The following is a 20733-nucleotide window of genomic DNA, read 5'->3' as shown; positions in this document are numbered from 1 at the left end:
TGTTCTGGGGTCTCAGATGGCATATGTATATACATTTCAGGTTCCATATTGCATAAAAGTATTGTTTACTGACACAATCTATTAACAAAAGCTGGAAGGTCACAGTTACGCCGGCAGCGTGGCGGATGAAAGCCTGCTGTTATTAAAGAATTATGAGGTAACCTTAATTAACTATTAAAATTGAAATATGAGTCATTTCTCTCACAGTTTGCTTGTATACATTTGAAAATGGATTATTAAAATGTGTGATGATATCTCTAAACCAGTTGTTTGCAAAGTAGTGAATGTTGCTTTTTTAATCTTAAATAGATGTTCTTCGATTATATATTATTTCAGTGTTATTTTATCTTCTATCTAAGTCCATTTGACTTCCATGTTTTCATAACTGCTATGATCCCCTCTTTTGTAATTGGCAACAGACAGGTTTCCTATTTGCCCTGTGGCTTGGATGTTTATTGTATGATTCATGGGAAATGCCAGGCACAAGTTGGTCAGCAGAAACGGGCAATATCTTTGGGTTTAACAGTGAACTTGTCGGTTTATGTCCACCTGAGTTGTGTTTTGTTGCTGGGTTTTTTTTTTTTTTTTGTCTTTAATAATAATCTGTTATGTTCCGTTGTCGTTGTCTTTATTTGAAGTGTACTGAGGGACAATTGGTTCTTCAGAAACTTTCCCAAAAACACCTGTATGTGAAATAAATGATGCAAATCACAGAAAATGCAGTCCTGTGTTTTATTGATAACCGAGCAAGACAAACGAACGTCACAGACATCAATGCACTGCATCATATTATGGTTATGTACAGTGTACATTGCACACACTGTCTCTCCTTTTATTTTCCTAACAGGAGGCGAGCAAATAAACCAAAGGGTGTAGGCATGAGAAAGTGCATAGGCCTATACGCCTTGAGTCAAGAACGAAAACCTCCAGTAATAAGGGCACATCTTTTATTTGCTATAATCTTTTAATTAAATGAGGTCCAAAGTGGGTCAAAATGTGTAAAAACCCTAAAGAAAGTGATCCAGCTAGAGCAGCTGTCCTTAACATTTGGCATGTTTTGGTCGCTGCTTGAAATAGGACTGAAATCAAAACGAAAATGTGCCCCATCAAAACAGACTGTATTTAAAGGGAAATGCACTGTATTTGATCTAAATCATTTGATAAATGGATTCACATAACATCTCTCTAAATATCAAAATAGCCAGATTGGTTCAGTTCATTCATATTTCCGCAAAATTACTCGAGCGCAAAGACTGAGTTTGGAGTCGATATAAAATGTTCCTTTAGGTGGCGCTATAAAAGTGAGTCAAAGATGTTCAATCTGTTATTTTATCCATTTATTTCCAACTGGTCGCATTTGTAAACAAATGTTTCTTCTGCGTTTGAGTAGTCTAAAGTTAATGATTTATTTTGCACAGAACTGTGAACAATAAATAAAAGTGCAAACTGTGCACAAATCAATGAAAATACACCTACCATATAACATATGGTTAAATAGAATGAAAATAAAGTAAACAAAAAAACAAAACAAAAAAACAATTGAATTCAATGCAAAATACACGTAATATAAATAATTAATAAATATTTTACATTTTAAATACATAAATATAGACACAGTCTATACAAATTAAAATGAATCCAGAAAATAATAAATAAAAGAAAAAAATGTAATACATGCATATAAATAAATATATATATAAATAAATATAAAATAAAATAAATTCAGGACTAAATTAATCGTATTGTGTTTTTTCAAGTTATCAATTAATTAATTCATTTAATAATTTCCACTCATAAGTTGTCAACTCTGTATTTTGTGCTTTAAGAAGGTTTTACAAACAAATAAATGAATTTTTAAATAACATTTTAATGTTTTAAATCATATACACTCACATGAGTTGAAGAAGCCAGTCATATCAGTAGCCTTATAAATTTAATAAAAAACAAAAAACAATTATGGAGGCCCAAATCTATGGAGGACCAAAGAACGACAATATTGTGAAATATATTACAAACAATAAATGTGCTTTCATGGAATGTTACAGAATAAATAGATACATTTATTTATTTAATTATTTCAGAATAAACTAGCACATTTAATTGTTTTTTTATTCATTATTTATTTAATTATTTAACTATATTTATTATACTATATACGTATTGTATTATAATTCTTTCTTTTATTTATTATTTTCTGTTTTCATTTTTTCCTGTGCTTCCTCCTGTGCGGTAGGTGGCGGTAAGTCGCTCTCAAACTCGGTCCTTCATCTGCCGTCAACACCGCGAAGGAGACGCAGATTATTGTCCTATGAAATGAGAGCATGACCAGCAAACACAGCCAAGAGCACCACCCCTATGATTATACAGTTCTTTATCATTTCTTTTTACATAATCGCTAACATGATCGAAGGTCTGCTGCCTGATAACAATCTCGATATAAACTTTTGACACGCCGCTTGCTCTGGTCATTTGATGTGTCAACGCTTCATGGATACGTCAGTGATGAGGTACGTGTGTGTGTGTGATTGTTGTGTGTTGATCGCTCATGTCAACTCTCCTTGTTGTCGAAATCTCCTCTTGACCAGCTTAGAGTCTAGAAGATTAAAGCTGTGCTTTATATCAACCATGTGTTTGTTGGTATATATGTTCTGTCAGTCATAGACCGGGATTGATGAACTGATGCTGATCATCTGTCAATCCTTGAAAAACTACAGCCAGAGTTTCAGAGCTTTGGTTTAATCCTTGGACAGTTGTTGCAAATGCTTCAGGAGAAACCCACTGTAAACAAATACGCAATTCACAGAGCGAGTGTGCAGCATTAATCTTCATACGTTAGGATTATTATGAAACTCATGCGTTTTTGTGTCTGTTGGGATATTGTAAGTAATTGCTTTCTTTTTAAAGCCACGGAGTAATCTATAAACAGTTTATGTATGATTATGAACAGATTATGTCATTATTTACTCACCCTTCATGCTGGTCTAAACCCGTATGACTTTCTTTCTTCTGAACAACACAAAGGAGATGTTGTTCAGCATGTCACCATTCGCTTTCACTGAAAAGACCTTATGTACTATGGACTAACAATACCTACAAGACTATGGATTTTTTTGTGTAACTACATGTCGTTCTGGAAAATTCCCACATTTACTTGCTAATAAGTTTAAGGTATGGTTAGGGTTAGGATTAGAGTTTTGTGGGTTAGGCCTAAAGTTAACAGTGTAGCTGCAATGCAAGTATTTTAAATGTTATCAAAATGACCAGTGTGTATGTACATAATAAGTGTATTTTATTAAGTATATACGTAAGGCCATCTAGTATAAGACTGACATTCCTAATTTGTTCGTTAATGCAAAAAAGACATTCGAACAGGTTTGGTACTGTCACTTTAAATGTCAGGTTACTGCATGCTGTTCCTGTCGGCCATGGTTATTAATTAGCCTGGAGTTAAAGACATTGTTAAAAGTGCAAACGACAGTTGAGGATCATCTTTTAACACAAAGCCTGCATTGTTTGCAAGTAGCCCACTGCCTGTAAAATGAATGCAAATGGAGTTTTACCATTAATGGGCGCCCAGTATGTTTAATGATTGAGCTCTAGTGTGGGGGAAGAGAAACGTTTCCCTCTCTTTGTGTGCCTGCCAAGTGCTGCTCTTAATTCATCTGTTCTGCGTTCTCAGACGTCCCACCTGAAAACGAGCCGTTCCTGGACCACAAGCCACAGAGTGCATTTATAATGTTCTGAAATGTGCTTTTTTTTTTTTTTTTAGCGTGACTCCACAGACGTTTACGTGAAATGATGTGGGAAAAGAACAACAGAGCAGACAGAATGACCTAAAAAGCGTGTTGCTCCCACTCGCTCATGCCCGATCGGTGCACCTGCTGCCACTCTCTGCTCACACACACACACAACCCTCTCAAGTAGATTTATTAGAGCATGACGTGATGCATGCTGGTTGTTTTGCTGATGAAACAATATATCCCTTAGGTCATGCAACCTTTTAAAAAGGTTTGAACAGTTTTTTTTTAGTTTTTTTTTCGTTATCAAAAAGAGGTACTGCAGTACTACAGTTTTATCTGATGTACATGTTTAGAAAAAAAAGTGTAACGATAAGATCAGATAAGGGCACCTGTGCAAGATTGTTATTTGCACAATGTGGTTATATGCAAACGAGTGTGTTGTGTGAAGCAGACTGGTTTTGTTTCATTAGGGATTTCCACAAGATAGTTATGAGAGTTTGGATAGTGGCTTGTTTATTTTTCCAGAAGCTTCATATGAGTTACCTTTAAAACTGAAGCGAATAGTGGTTTTATGGTTTAATACGATCCAGCAGAAATGCTGATATGGGGATTGTTCACACACATTTTTGTAAATTTAGATTTTCTATGTAAACGTGTGTGAGACAGACATGTTTGAGTGTCTCATGCAGCGCTTAAGTTAAAGGACTCCTATTATGCTTTTTTACATGTTCATCTTTCTTTAGTGTGTGTAATGTTGCTGTTTGAGCCTGAAAAAGCTCTGCTAAGTTACAAAACACAAAGTCCCTCCAGCGAGAGTTATTCTCTATAACTCCCTGAAACGCCTCCATTGTAGTCTTGAGTTTTCTTCCAATAATGAGCGCATCACAATATTCCTCATTTTAATAATTCCCGCCCATATGCAGAATAAAGGGGCGGGACCTGGTTGAGTTAGTTAGCACTAGTAGTGTGTGAAACTCATGGTTATGGGAAAGGGTGTGTCTTTTTCCAAACATGCTGGAAGTGCTTGGCCAATCACAACACACTGATCCAGCTGACCAATCAGTGGACATTGTGCTTTTTAGAAGGAGGGGCTTCATAGAGACAGGAACTAAACAGCGTTACCAGAGCCCATCTACGGAGAGCCTACCCACTCCCTATTAAGCTCTATTGTACCGAATTTTGGTTGTAGTACCACCAGAGTTCCACTGGGGGCGATCGCCATGAGTGCAAAATGAATGGGAGTCAATGGGGCTAGAGGGCTAAATTTGTCTCTTTCACCCGATTGCAGTTGAGAAATCTCAGATCTGATTGTAGATTTTGCAAGTTCAACATGGGTTTTAGGTCGAAAGTTGAACGAACGAGTACTTATGTCCTTTTGATTTCTTACAGGTTGAGTTGTTGTTGCCCATAACACGCTAGCATTCTGCTAATGAACGCTGATTGGTCAGTGAAGGACTGATTACGACCAGAGATACAGCTTGATGGCATCGTGTCATCCGCAGCGGGACCAGAAACAAACAAAACAAAAACTCTTCTAGCACGTGTGTTTACCTGTGTCAGCTGTGTTGTCGATGCCTCGAGTGAAAAGAAAGTGCAGAGCGCGAAAGCACCAGAGTGAGTGAAGGATTGCCGTGAAGCAGTATCTCTGGTCGTACATGTGTATGACGTCATTGACACTTTAAAAGACTTTTTAAAGCAAATAAGTGACTCAAAAAAATCTAACACCCAGCAATGTGTAATTTATTTGCATCTCCTTTCGAATACAACATTCAAATTACTAGACAAAAAATTATATCCTGAGAAAAGTGGATTTTTATTGGTATAGCGCCATAGACCTCCATTCATTCTGCACTCGTCCTGTGAGCGCCCTCATATGGAATCAGAGAGGAACTGCAACCAGTTCAGAAGCCGGAAGTGTACTGAGAGTGAAACTTCTCGCCATATTAGACATTCTCTGGCGTTACTGACAGACTGGGAAGAGAGGAGCTGCAAAAACAAAATCAAGACATTGTAAAAGGCGTTTTGACAATATCAAGACATTTGCATGCTAAACAAATACAAAACTGAACTCATTGCGTTTGGAAACAAAGATGAAGTTCTCGAGGTGAACGCATACCTTCACTCTAGGGGTCAAACAACTAAAAATCAAGTCAGGATTCTTGGTGTGACACTAGAGTCAGACCTTAGTTTCAGTAGTCATGTCAAAGCAGTAACTAAATCAGCATACTATCATCTGAAAAATATTGCAAGAATTAGATGCTTTGTTTCCAGTCAAGACTTAGAGAAACTTGTGCATGCTTTCAAGACAGTTGCAGCTCATACAGAACGCTGAGCAGAACCAGAACATATGAACATATCACACCAGTCCTCCGGTCTTTACACTGGCTCCCAGTTAGATTTAGGATTGATTTTAAAGTATTATTACTGGTATATAAATCATTCAATGGCCTAGGACCTCAATACATTGCAGATATGCTCACTGAATATAAACCCAACAGATCACTCAGATCATTATGATCATATCAGCTAGAAATACCAAGGGTTCACTCTTAAGCATGGCGAGTCCGCTTTTAGCTATTATGCTGGAACCAGGAACTCCACTCCGCAGTCGATTTCATTTATCAACTCGGTCACTCAGTCACCAGTCAAGAAAAGTTCATGGATTCAGTTCAGAGTTCAGAAAGATCGTTTCATGGATTTGATTCAAACAGTAATGTTATCTCAACCAATTATATGAGATTGTCCCGTGTTATCTGTAAGGCTGACCATTGACGGACAAGGAAAGTGTGTGATTTTCTTCTTTTTTTTGTGTGCAAGATCTTGCATTTCCAGGCAAATGGGATGAATGTGTCCATAATAAATGATATGAAGTGCATCTATTACACACAAAAAACCTAACCATTGTTGAAAATAGAAATGACCACCAGACTGTATATGAGATGTCGGTTTGGTCACTCAAGACTTACCCATGTATATTGAAAATGTATTGAATTTATAAAAAGCTATTTTTATCAAATATCAAATTGAAACTTATTGTTGTTTATCATTTATTTATTTTATATATTTGTTTTATTTGTTTGTAGAGATAATATTGTTAAATACAATTAATTGAAATATTGTTGCATTTTAAATGTTATTACTATTGAGTTTGCCTTGGATATAGCCTTTGATGCTGATATGGCTTTAAATGATAAATATATAAATAAATGCATAAATAAATATATTTTCCATTTCCATTTGGATGCTTGTGTTGCAGAAATTTTGCACTTTAGCTTTAAGCCCCCCAAAAAAAGGTGAAGGGAACGGACTAGTAGTGGGCGTAGAGATAATGCACCACATTCAGAGCAAAACCTGATTGTCTGATCTCACATTTTTAAATAGAGATTGCAAAATGGTGCTATTGATTTTTACATCCCATGAAGGCGCACCATGAATAACAGATTGCAGGCAATAACTGTGACCATGTTGGTGTGTTTACAGGACTTGCGGTATGCGGCCCGTCCACTCTCGCGCTGGCTGAGTGCTGAAGACTGCATGTGGGCCGCTCTGCGGGTCCCAGTCCAGCTCCCGCCATGGGAAACACCGCCACCAAGTTTCGTAAAGCACTTATCAGTGGAGATGAAGGCCTGGCTTGTCAGCTCTATGACAGCAACCCCCAATTTAAAGAGTCTCTGGAGCCCAACGCATCTTATGGGGAGCCCTATCAACACAACACACCCCTGCTCTACGCCTCACGCCACGCCATGACGCGCCTCATCAGGTAAGAGCTTCAAATGAATGGGCACCCAAATACAAGCATTAGCATCCATGGGGCGAGTTGTAATTGTTCACCTTCAATTTTAAAGGGGCTAAGTGTAGAATTCAGAAACCCTTGTTATTAGCGACACCGGTGGCCGTTAGGTGAACTGCAGCAACTTATTGCTCGCGCATACGTAACACATAAGAGACTGAATGTGATTCAGTGCCCTGATGTACTTGCGACAAAGTTCTTTTTCACTTAGAAGTAAAAAGAAGTGGTAACACTTTATTTTACAGTGTCCTTGTTACATAATGTTACATGTACTTACCATAGTAATTACAGTAAATTATGCATAATTACATGCAACTAACCCTCAACCAAATCCTAATCCTACCCTAACCCTATAGTAAGTACATGTTATTAATTAATATTACTCAGTACTTAAATATATAATTACACTGTAACAATGACACCTTAAAATAAAGTGTAACCAAAGAAGTTGTAAATACCTTTGCAGCGATATGCGTTTAACGAACATCCAGACTCTGCTGAGAGCGACGTTTAGATGAATATGTAAATATGTGCTGCGCGCTTTCCTCTCAATAACATAATAAACACATAAAAAATGACAGCGGTGGGAAAACAGCAGTTAAAAAAGCATCTGATGATCATAGCGATGTGGATATGCTTTCACCAGCTGTTCACTGGCTTCATGTCGACAGATGAGGTAATTAAAATGACACTAGCCGCATTTCCATTACCCTTCAAATTGCGCAAATTGAAATTGCGAATTGAAAATACGCCCAATGGAAACGCGTAAATTTCGCAAAAACTCCCATTTATCGCAAAAAAGTTTTTACACTCGCATGAGGTGGTTTTTCAGGCAATTCGAAAAAGGAATATTTCGCAAAACTGCAATGGAAACAGTTTTTGCGCATTTACAGGTCACCTGACTTAGAAGGTGCGGTGTTTTTGGACAGAATACGAGACATAGTTCTTTATTAAATTCACATAAGACAAAATAATGGCAGAAATACTGGATTCTAAACCTCAAATAAATGCCACAATCAAGATCTTGAAGCAGATATGAGTGAGGAAAAACACAGAAACACCTCATATGTGCCGCTCACAGTATAAGGGTTTTTCCTTGACATTAATGCTTGGAAAACACGCCTACGTTTCCTTCCATTAATAATAATAATGTCTAGTGCGGTAGGCTATGTGGCTGTGATATATATATAAACTTACCAACGTCTGTTGCCATGATTTTTGGAATGACTTATCGCGAGAGGAAAAAATTACGTTTTAGTCGCATAACATCGGTTAATGGAAACGCCGTCATTTTGCAATAGTTTTTTATCGATATTTAGAAAAAATTGCAAAAGTTTTGCGCAAATCTTTAATGGAAATGCGCCTACAGTTATGATAGTTTGATTATAAAGTATATTTGAGACTTTAGACTCTATAGATCTGACTATGTGAGACTATAATTTGAATTATTCCCTTTTCTTTGCATGACACATTGACATTACAGTACAGAATAGCTCTTTCGGCATTATCCTGAACATTGTATAAGCATTTCACGTGTCCCATTGACCGGCGACAAGTGAACAGGGACAGGCACCATTTAAAATTGTGAATTTCTCTGAATTTACAAATTCTTAGAAACATTTAGGATAACGTAAGTGCACATTTGAAAGAAATATATAACACTGTGCAAGTGGTTTTTGGATATTTGGATACAGAATTCTTACATATTGCACCTTTAATGTCATGGGGAAACACAAACAGGTTGTCTACTTTAACAGCACAGCAGGGTTTGTTGGGTTGTTGCTTCAGGGAGAACAAAAAAAACCCTCTGAATAACTTTCCCATGTTGGCCCCTAACAGACAAGACCTAAAGCAAATATGCATGGAATGGGAAGCTTATGTAGAGCCTGTGGTGTTTTTGTGCAATGCAAGGTTATTTTTTGCATGGTTGTTGAGTTCCAGTGCTTGGTATTTGAGTCAAGACCACTTGGAGCCACGAGGCCAACTCTTACTTGTGTAAGTGTAGTAGTTAATGCATCCTTCTGAGAAAATGGTTGGTAATTACTAGCAAGAACAGCTGGCCACTGTCTCTCTGTCCCTCCTCTTTCCTTGTCACTTTCCTCTCTTTATTTTACAGCACTTTGGAGCACACTACTAGCAACCTCAATCATTTCAGAGCCTGATTTCAATTAACAGACCTTTAAACAAATACAATTTTTTTTATTTATTTTTTAACAATAATATACGGGGCATAACTGTACCTTTGAAACACTGGTCTCTGCTGATTCTGGCCTACGTAGACAGAAAAAGAGCATCTGATACACATGTAAAGTGACCAACCAACCACAGTTTATTTAGTTTATTCTACTGTGCTGTTAATGTGCAGATTTACAGATCATACCACAATAATAAGTCTATATTAATATTAAACTCTGCATTCTCCACAAATGTTTGGATGGTAAACACTGGAAATATGGCAGTCAATATGTGTCCACCTTATTGTTGACGACCTAACTGCGTTTTGAATTATGGGTGGCACTTCCGGTTTGGGGAACTTCCATTCAGAAAGGCCGAAACGAATCATTTCAAATCATAAGGTTGCCCTACAAATAAAGCTGGTCCGTCAGTTTGACTGGATGAGCTGTCGATTTCCCTTCATGATTTATTTTCAGACATCATGAGAATAACGATAAACTTGGTATTTTAACGTGACAAGAATATCTATGGCTCTTTTCAGCCGCTGCTTTCTTTTCCTCGTGATTATTTTCTTTTTTCCCCGTTGCAATCCGCTGTGAAGGTATGAAAACGGACAAAGCACATTTGTGGTCTATTCTCCCGAATTTACTTTTCGATATATTCCATTAATAATTCACTGGAACGCACGAAGGATCTCTCGTTATTCTCCTCAAATCCTCACGTCTCTTTCCAGGTTTGTTTTCACAGGTAAATGCAATTTATAATCTGTCAAAATGACGGAAATCACTTTGAAATAGTATCACGTAATGCTGAAGTTAATGAACATTTCTGATTAAGGCAACATAAACTACATAATACAGGTATATATTACCACAGTGACATTTAACGTTAACCCGTCCGTTATTGCTGTGGAAAGACTCGCGCTTTTGGGGTTGTTTGGTCCGATGAAATACCTTGTTGATGCTTTTACGCTTTTAAGGGTCATTCTACCAGAAACGTACATTATCTGTCCTTGAATTGTTACAGTGAATAAAAAAGTATTTCATCCAAAAATGTCTAAAACTGGCTTCATAGTTGATTTCTGTGAGATGTTCTGTAAAGGAATATGTCATTCATTAGGTTCTCAGATATTTTTTTCTTTATTAAAAACACTTTTGAAAATTACAAATCCTGTCCATGTCCTTGGAGCTACAGCTTTCACAGTTTTGTTATGCTAAAAACTGTTATTTAGGGGAAAAAAACTCCATCAATAACAAGTTTAAGCTGTTATCATTCACGTCAACTGATCAAAAACATGAAATTATATATAAATTCTACAAATAAATTCTATTTTTACAACTGTCCCCATGTTTTGGTCAGTCCTGTCACGTTTACATAAAACTCCACATAAAATGTGTGAAATACGCCTCTAAGGGTATCACTCAGAGGAAGTGATTTCAAGTGACATCATTTGACCCAGGTGAAGCTGACATTGATCAAGGCTGAATTCTGTCATTGAATTGTATGATTTTAAGCTTGTTTTTGTATGTTTTTTTTTAGGAAGACGAGCTAAAGGGTCAGGCCCTGTCACGGTAAAACATTCCAGAAAATAATGAAAATGTTTTAAATCCAAAACATGTCTAAAAAGGTTACTGAAATTCCTTGCTTGCATGTTAACAGTTTTTATGCTAGCATGCTAGCAGGCTGAGTAATGGCAGTTTAAAATGGCCAACCGTCAGGGTCACATTCCTGTGTGACACGGCCTTACAAATTAATGTTATTGTTCTTTTTTTATTACATTTATTGCATATATTATGTATTTAACGCATGCAATAGTAAAATGAAGGCCCAGGTGCTTGATTTTTATACAACTGTGGCCATGGAAGTGATTTAAACACCTGAATTCAATTATTTGGAGGACTGTCCCAATACTTTTGGCAATATTGTGTATGTCCTTGGCTGAATTTTACCATAGTCTAATATTACATTAACATTAAAATTATAATAATAATTTAAAAAAGAAATGGCAATCAAAACTTAAATAAAGAACACAAACTTTCACAACTTTTTCTGCATCATCAAAATCCATAAAGTCAGTCCTGTCACGCCATGGCCAGTCCTGTCACACAGGAAATTATGACAAAAGTGTACTATTTGAGGAAATATTAATTAATTAATCTCTTTACCTGTGTAGATGAAGGTGGGGGTATATATCCACTACTATGTTTTTATAAAAATCTCCTATGTAAAGGTAGTTATTTTACAACTATATGAGTGCCTGGTGGGTATTCTGTGATTTTTGTGTACCACAGTTGACCGAAAAGCTACTTATATTTCTTAAAGGGAATTATAAAACCATGTTAGATACAATCAGGGACATGTGATCAATAAGAAAATGCTATTTGTATCAAAGAAATTCATTAGGAAACCATTCTAACAAATACAAATTTGTCTGTGACAGGGCCTGATGTTTTAGGGGTGAAATGTGTATAAAAATGTGTTTTATTCAATCATAAAAACATGCTGAGATGGCATGATATGTGTTTCTCATAGTTTAACATGTCCTCCATATGACTCAACGTTCAGATTTAAGAAAAATATATTTTTTCCCAAGTGGAAATGCACGTTTCTGGTAGAATGTCCCTCAAATTTCCTTTTAATGTTCGATGGTTGAAGGGTGAGTAGATTAATGTCATCTCATTGTGACACTTTTTTTAACGTATTGCGTTCATAGAGCGAGCCTTTTCACTGATTGTTTGCAGCTTAACGGAAGTTACACCCATAATTCACGCAATAAGGTATTCAGAACTGATTTTTCTCACAAAATCAAGCAGTTTGTACAGTTTTGTTTATGAATGTCTAGTTTATTTGCTGTTGACACTATGGATTACTAACACCTTTGCTCCAGTGCAAACCCTCTTACTTTTGGCATTAGGAAAATACTGTCAGGATTTACTGAAAACACGCAGTGGAAAATTAGAGCTGAATAGGCTTGGACAAGGTTATTTTACAAGGTTATTTAATAATATTTTATTATTAAACTTATTGCATTCGTAGGAGTTTCCCTTTCAGATACCACATTTATAGGAGGAGAGTATTTAAATGAATCGCGCAAGGTGATTTACTAAGGTTTGCGCTAGTTAATTTACACCATTATTTATCGCCCTAAAAAAAAGCACGTCTTAAACCAGACGCTGATTTGCGCTGCTCTTGGTAGATTGTGTTGGTCATTATAGAAATGTTCCGGGTGTGTCTGTTCTTTAATTTTCACATCGTCAGTAGATTAAACGCAGAACTTTCCACTCCCATCCCATCTGTGCTTTTTTTGGAATTGCGCTCTCACGCCCTGTTTAGTAAATCTGGCCCTTAAAGGTACAATATGTAAGAAATTTGCATTAAAATATCCCAAAATCTCAAGGCCAGTGTTATATATTTTAAGTTGATTACTTACAATATCCCACATTTTTCCAACTATTTTTAAATCGTGAGAAAATTGCGATTTTTAACCAAGGAAACGGGGCGTTAGAGCAGCTGGGAGTCGCCAGTCAATTGCGTCATATCCGCGTTATCCTCGGTTTCCGCTCGTACTGCGTGGAGTCCTGGACAAATGCGGAAGTTGTAGTTGTAGCGTCTATCAAGCAACAAACGTTAGCTTGTTTCTTGCAGTCGTTATGGAACACAATTATTCTTTACCGATTGCAGCTGGTTCTGTCGACAAAGCATGCTTAATTTTATATTCAAATGTAGCATTCGGTAATAGTTATGTTTATGTAAGGGAAGTATTATTGCTTTAGATTTGTGTTTAGTTTATTGACATTGTTGATCACGTCTGGTGTTTATAACCATGTAAATAAATATAGCATGTGTTATACATAAAGATTAATCAGTATTTTGGCAAATGATGTGGGTATGTTCGAATGTACTTTTACAACAGTTGTTTAGAACACGTAAAACTGCGCCGCGTTATCACAACAATGAGTTCGACATACAGTAACATCTATGATAACCAATGTAGTATTACACCTTACTTTTCTTGCGGTTAATTCATTTTAATGAAATAAAAGTATGATGAGGTTCAAGAGTCAGGAAGGAAGAAGACAGGGGTCGGCGTGACTGGGACTTGTACTTTATTAAAATAAAATAAAACAAAACAAACAAAAGTCGCACACAACGCGCATTCACCGTGGCAACCGCGACGGCACAAAAATGAGAGCTCGGATCCACCGGTTTTCTTTCTCTGTGTCCAATTTTCTTTTCAGTCTCTCTCTCGTTCCAGCGCGGCTTATAAGCGGTCTCTCCACGCCGATCACAGCAATAACACAAAGGTGTACACAGGTGTTCGTCATTTGCACTTGACCTACTTGCTCGTCTCTTCTCTCTCCCATTACAGACCGCGCTGAACCACGCCCCCCTCGCCACAAAAAGCATGTCATTAAACGCAACATTTATAAAAATAGAACTTAACCTCATCCATGAACATGATTTTTCGATTCCCATCTGACTGATTTACATCAACGGTGGAGTTTAAAACGACAGTTCCCATCATTCCACGCTCCTTCACATCGTCATCAAGCTACGCCGTTGTTGTTGTTTGGAATGTAGCGCCCTCTAGCGGCAAAAAATTCTTGCATATTGTACCTTTAATATGTTTTAAAGATTTGATGTCATTAACCTGGCAAACTTTGTCTGATCTTGTTATCATTTCTTTCACAAAAGTGCTAGCTGCATAAATCGACCAGGCGGACTATTCCTCGAAGTTGCTTAAAGGTTTAGTTCACCCAAAAATTCTAATTTTGTCATTAATGACTCACCTTCATTTCGTCCCAAACCCGCAAGACTTTGGTTCATCTTCAGAACACAAATAAAGATCTTTTTGATGAAATCTGAGAGCTTTCTGGACAAAACTTTGGACTAAACCGCTCAATTCATATGGATTAGTTTTACGATCTCTTTATGAATTTTTGAAGCGTCAAAGTGGTAGTTGCGTAGCTGTCAATGGAGGGACAGAAAGCTCTCAGATCTCATCAAAAATATCTTCATTTGTGCTCCGAAGATGAACGAAAGTCTTACAGGTTAGGAGCGACATTAGGGTGAGAAATTAATGACAGAAATACAATTTAAATAAATATAAATAAACTATCCCTTTAAAGTCAGCCAACCAAATTAGAGCTCAAAAATGCGTTTTTTTCATTCTTCTTGTGTCCTCGGGAAAATTCGTTTCGCGTACCTAACCCGAAGTGACAAAATAAAATAAAATTCTGTATCAAAATTTATGAGGAAACACCAGGTGCCGTATTCACAAAGCATTTTATCTTACCACTAGGAGTACTCCTAAATCGCACTTTTCTTTACTCTTAGTAAAGAAAAATGACAACTCCTAAACTAAGAGTGAGTCTTCGTTGCTATGGATGACGTCATTACTCATGCACGAGCTTGACTGAAGTGACCACCCTGATTGGCTGATGATTGTAACGCGGGAATGATTCCAAACACCTCCCCTACGATGATGAGTGACAGGTGACAGGTCTGAGAATGCGTGCGCTTCACAAGTAGTGCGAAGGACGGAAGATGATGAATAACTGAATAAATAGCCTAAATGAATAAAGAGTAAGGCAAAACAAATAGCCTAGTAGCCTAATGAAACATATGGATTGATGCAATATCTTTGCAACATTATTGAATTAATCTGTCACTATATGCCTCTGTCTACGTTTGCAAAGAGAAGAACATTTTAATTTGATTCACAATGAAACGTTACAATTAGTTTACATGCAATGAGTAGCCTAGTTTTGGTTGTTGTTGGTGGCGTTATTGCATCCCTAGTTATGCCAATGCAAAATTGTTCCCTCGCGATTGGAAGCTCCTGTAGTCGCCGCATACGCATTTCAAAACATCGCAACGTGAAATGCCACAAAAAGCGGTTTGTGAATAGGTCTTAGTGAGTTAGGAGTCCTCTCGACTTCTTTTAAAGGAACACTCCACCGTTTTTTGAAATAAGGCTTATTCACCTTCTTTCCCACATTTAGATAGATGGGCAAATGCATTTTTGTCTCAGTACATGCATTGTTTTAGTTTGACAGGGTCGGTGCTAGCTTAGCTTAGCATAATGAATGGAATCCTTTGTTGCCAGCTAGCATGTCCTGAGTAAAAGTAATAAAAAAAAATAAAAAAAACACCTAATTACTTATTGTGGCCTGCGTATTCACAATGAGTACAAATAGCGATGCAGATTAACACTAGCCGATTTCCTAGGCAGATATTGACTTATATATTAAGGACTATATTAGGGGGAAGCACAGGCGAAGCACTGCTACTTGGGCGTGATATCTCTGCGCCCAAGTAGCAGTGCTTCGCCTGTGCTTCCCCCTAATATAGTCCCATGTCAATATCTGCATAGGAAATCGCCTAGTGTTAATCTGCATCACTATTTGTACTCATTGTGAATACGCAGGCCACAATAAGTAATTAGGTGTTTTTTATTTAATTTTTTATATTACTTTTACTCAGGACATGCTAGCTGGCAACAAAGGATTCCATTCATTATGCTAAGCTAAGCTAGCACCGACCCTGTCAAACTAAAACAATGCATGCACTGAGACAAAAATGCATTTGCCCACCTATCTAAATGTAGGAAAGAAGGTGAATAAGCCCTATTTCAAAAAACGGTGGAGTGTTCCTTTAAGCTGTCCCAGGCTTAGGTGCTACTTTTAGGGCTAAAATGCTTCGTGAATTACTCTTAGTCCAAAAAATTAGGAGTCCTAAAGTTACGAGTGACACGCCCATTATTTTTAGGAGTTGCTCCTAAATTCGCCAGTTAGGAGCTACTTTTAGCCTTAAAATTCTTTGTGAATACGGCCCCAGTACTTTGTTTAGGCTTGGTTTGTAGGGAATTACAAACCTGCGCACATATGTTCAAGCGTACGTAACTATAGAACCAATTCTTAATGCGCATGTGAACGCCATCAGCGTTTCTCACAGGTTCGCGTTTAAAGTCTGTGTAGAGAGAATTTTGTCGTCTTAACGGCCCCTAATTTAATAACAAATGATCGTTGCGACGGAAGCGAATCAATCAAAACTAACTTTAGCTGGAAAATAGCTTTTTAAAGAACCGCTATAAAGCCAAAATAACTCTGTTACCTTAAATTATACGTTTATCTCTGTAAAGCTGCTTTGAAACAATCTACATTTGTTAAAAGCGCTATATAAATGAAGATGACTTGACTTGACTTTGTTTGACAGTTTGGGAACAAAGATGTTGACTAAACTACAAACACCATATAGTTTGAACCACTTCCCTCGCCAGAACGGCCGGTTTGAAGTGGTTACCTATTTAAATCCTTATAGCAGACTTCAGGATCCTGTGACTGGAATTCTGATTCACTTTTTGGCTGCTACTGATTCTTGTAAAAAACAGCCTGCTAGTCTAGACTACACCCAACATTTCTGAGGCAAAATATGCGTAGCTCTCTGGTATTTGGCCTAATGTGGTATGTATCCCCTTTGTGTGGTCTTGTATTTATTAGGATCACACTTTCGTTAGCCAGCATTACAGCAGAACAAAACACAAGATATCGGTCACATGCTTGTCTAGACATTATCCTTGAATGTTGGTGTCGTTCCTGATGAAACGCTTGGCTTTGCAATTCATGATGTGGTTGTTTCATTATTGCACTAAGGTTCTATTGTTACATCTCACTGGATCTAACAGTTAACAGTATTGTTAACAGGTGTCCGTGCCAATTTCTTAGAAGTTCAACCAGTCTTTCTGGCCTCTCAGGTGCAGTCGGGTACGGAGAGAGGAGAATGCAGGGAGTTCAAGCTGTTGTTTTCAGTTGCATCAACTAATAAACTCCCAGTGCTAGATTCACATCGCAGACTTCCCAGAACAGCTCGCTGAGTCATTTCCACAGAAAGGCATTAGAGACCGCTGAACGCATTCACTAAATTCACTCTTAAATCTTACAAGGATGTAAGTTTGCTAAGTCCTTTCTTGGGCGCATTGTCAATTACTTAGAAGCTCCCACAATTAATCGGCTGAAAATGATATTAGTCTAATTACCTCGAGGCTGGGAGACACTGAGGATTCCAGCTGCATTAAAGTGTCATGACATTTTCATTGATTATGTGGTTATGATGATCTTCCGGATGCGCTCTCATGTGTTATGAGATGCCGGCACTAGCTCTCCTGTATTTCTTCAAGCAATAGTTCTGGGAGGGTGGCAAAAGACAAAGGTTGTCTTGAAATTCTACCTGTATCTGTGTTTTATAGAGGCTTATAAAATTGATATGCCTGAGATTTCTGGTCTTGGATGCTTATTGGTCAATACAGCATGCCATAATGTACAAAATATTAACAGTTTTGTTTCACAACTCCTGTTCACCATATAACTTGGCATGGCACCCTTGAGGCTTTAATCATGCAAAATCAATGAATATTGGTAATAGGTTATGCACAGTGATATTTTTATTATATTAATATTTTGAATTAGCGTGTATTTTTATATTTTTAGTTTTCATGTTAATTTTAGTTTAGCCTAATTTGTTTGTAATTTCCTTATGTGCCTTTTTTTTTTATTCGTTTTTTTTGTTTTGTTTTAAATATTGCTATTTGGGTTAAATTTAGTTTTAGTTTTTATTTATAGCCGAAGAAACATTTCTAATTTTAAGTTTTTCATCTTTATTTTATTTCATCTTTATTACAATTAACAGAAATGTTTTTAATAGTTTTAGTTTTAGTTTTAGTTAATGTTAATAATAACCCTGGTATGATATATATTCATATTTTTCATATATATTTAGTATTTTCGCTACAAACCAGCATGTTTGATTACGATAATAAATTAATAATATGATGACAAATACCAGTTTACAATATCAAACAACAATTTTTTTTTTTTTTTTTTTTTTACAAGTCTGCATCCGCGTTTACTTTAAAAATAAGGTGCAAATGACTTACAATAAATCACAGATTTTAATAAGGAATAAATAAAAAATAAATTCTGGAAATATATATTTTTTTTTTTTTTTTACTTTTCCAGGAAAGGAGATTTAAAAAAAAATCTTAAAAATCATGGAAATTTCTATAATTCATATACATTTTTATAGTTATGATAATCTAATTTCAGCAGATAGATATAGAATGTAATATATCAATATATTGCTAAATATAATAGCAATAAGTCATAGTGGTGCCTGATTTTTTAATGATTTGTTCTTTTGAGCCGGTTATTTTCAAAGAATCAGATAAAGCTGTTTACAGATCAGTCTAAATGATTCATTAAAGAATCAGCCTGAATCAAAATAATTATTGTGCACAAAATGAATATGCACAAAGACTACACTATTAATCTTCAGTATTTTTGCATTTTGATTCATAGCATCAACTGTTTATTTTGCTGTTGTAATTAGTATTCTTATATGTAATTCTTAATTACAGTGTGTACTTTACTCTAGTTCCATTCCTTTGTCCCTATCCTGCAGGTCTTTCCTTTTCTCCAAAGATGGAAACCCCAACAAGTGCAACGTTCACAATGAGACGGCGCTGCACCTGCTGTGTATGGGCCCGCAGATCCTGCTGTGTGAAGGAGCGCTTCAGCCGCGGATCAGCCGCCCACAAGAGGACCAACAGAACCGGGCCGAGTGCCTCCAGATGATCCTGCAGTGGACCGGAGCCAAGCTGGACAAGGGCGAGTATGAGAGAGCCAACGTCAACGCCACCGACAACAGAAAGAGCACCTGCCTGCACTACGCAGCGGCTGCTGGCATGAAGAACTGTGTTGAGGTAATACGATTTTTTTATGTAGTTTAGGAAATTGTGCATGTATTATGGTGTATTTTCACTCTTAAAGGGTTAATTCACCCAGAAATGAAAATTCTGTCATTACTCGCCCTCATGTCGTTTCAAACCCATAACACTTTTGTTCATCTTTGGAACACAAATTAAGATTAAGATTCTGTCCCTCCATTGACAGCTATGCAACTTCCACTTTGATGCTTAAAAAAAAGAAGTAGTGAATAAAGAGATCATAATACAAATCCTTATGAATTGAGCGGTTCGAGACTCTATCACTTTATATGATGAATAGATTACATTTATTCATCAACTAAGACACCAGTTGTTAGAGACAGAAGCAGATGACGTTCATTCTCGTGTTACGCAGCACGTTTGAGCTTCATCAAGAACCAATGAGGTTCATTCTTGTGTTACGCAACATTTTTGAGCTTCAGCAAGAACCAATGAGCTTCATTCTTGTGTTACGCAGCACGTTTGAGCTTCTGCAAGAACCAATGAGGTTCATTCTCGTGTTACGCAACATTTTTGAGCTTCAGCAAGAACCAATGAGCTTCATTCTCGTGTTACGCAGCACGTTTGAGCTTCTGCAAGAACCAATGAGGTTCATTCTTGTGTTACGCAACATTTTTGAGCTTCAGCAAGAACCAATGAGCTTCATTCTTGTGTTACGCAGCACGTTTGAGCTTCTGCAAGAACCAATGAGGTTCATTCTCGTGTTACGCAACATTTTTGAGCTTCAGCAAGAACCAATGAGCTTCATTCTCGTGTTACGCAGCACGTTTGAGCTTCTGCAAGAACCAATGAGGTTCATTCTTGTGTTACGCAACATTTTTGAGCTTCAGCAAGAACCAATGAGGTTCATTCTTGTGTTACGCAGCACGTTTGAGCTTCTGCAAGAACCAATGAGCTTCATTCTCGTGTTACGCAACATTTTTGAGCTTCAGCAAGAACCAATGAGCTTCATTCTCGTGTTACGCAGCACGTTTGAGCTTCTGCAAGAACCAATGAGGTTCATTCTTGTGTTACGCAACATTTTTGAGCTTCAGCAAGAACCAATGAGCTTCATTCTTGTGTTACGCAGCACGTTTGAGCTTCTGCAAGAACCAATGAGGTTCATTCTCGTGTTACGCAACATTTTTGAGCTTCTGCAAGAACCAATGAGGTTCAGTCTCGTGTTACGCAGCACGTTTGAGCTTCTGCAAGAACCAATGAGGTTCATTCTCGTGTTACGCAACAGTTTTGAGCTTCAGCAAGAA

The 20733-nt window shown here is 37.1% G+C and overlaps 2 protein-coding genes across 3 annotated transcripts in view; one reads left to right on the top strand and one right to left on the bottom strand.

The window, feature by feature from the left end:
* ppt1 (palmitoyl-protein thioesterase 1 (ceroid-lipofuscinosis, neuronal 1, infantile)) overlaps positions 1-20733 on the bottom strand; it is a 133903-nt gene that overhangs the window by 91198 nt on the left and 21972 nt on the right. The window lies entirely within an intron of this gene.
* ankib1a (ankyrin repeat and IBR domain containing 1a) overlaps positions 2294-20733 on the top strand; it is a 41813-nt gene continuing 23373 nt past the window's right edge. For both annotated transcript variants that reach the window (XM_084423908.1, XM_084423909.1), the window contains exons 1-3: positions 2294-2507; positions 7221-7500; positions 19165-19465. In XM_084423908.1, coding sequence (XP_084280034.1) covers positions 7313-7500; positions 19165-19465 — 489 coding nt within the window. In that variant the 5' untranslated portion in view covers positions 2294-2507; positions 7221-7312. The remainder of the gene's footprint in view (positions 2508-7220; positions 7501-19164; positions 19466-20733) is intronic.

This window comes from Rutilus rutilus (genome assembly GCF_951802725.1).
Source record: "Rutilus rutilus genome assembly, chromosome: 11".
In the NCBI taxonomy this organism is placed as follows: Eukaryota; Metazoa; Chordata; class Actinopteri; order Cypriniformes; family Leuciscidae; genus Rutilus; species Rutilus rutilus.
This window is presented reverse-complemented; position numbering and strand designations above follow the sequence as displayed.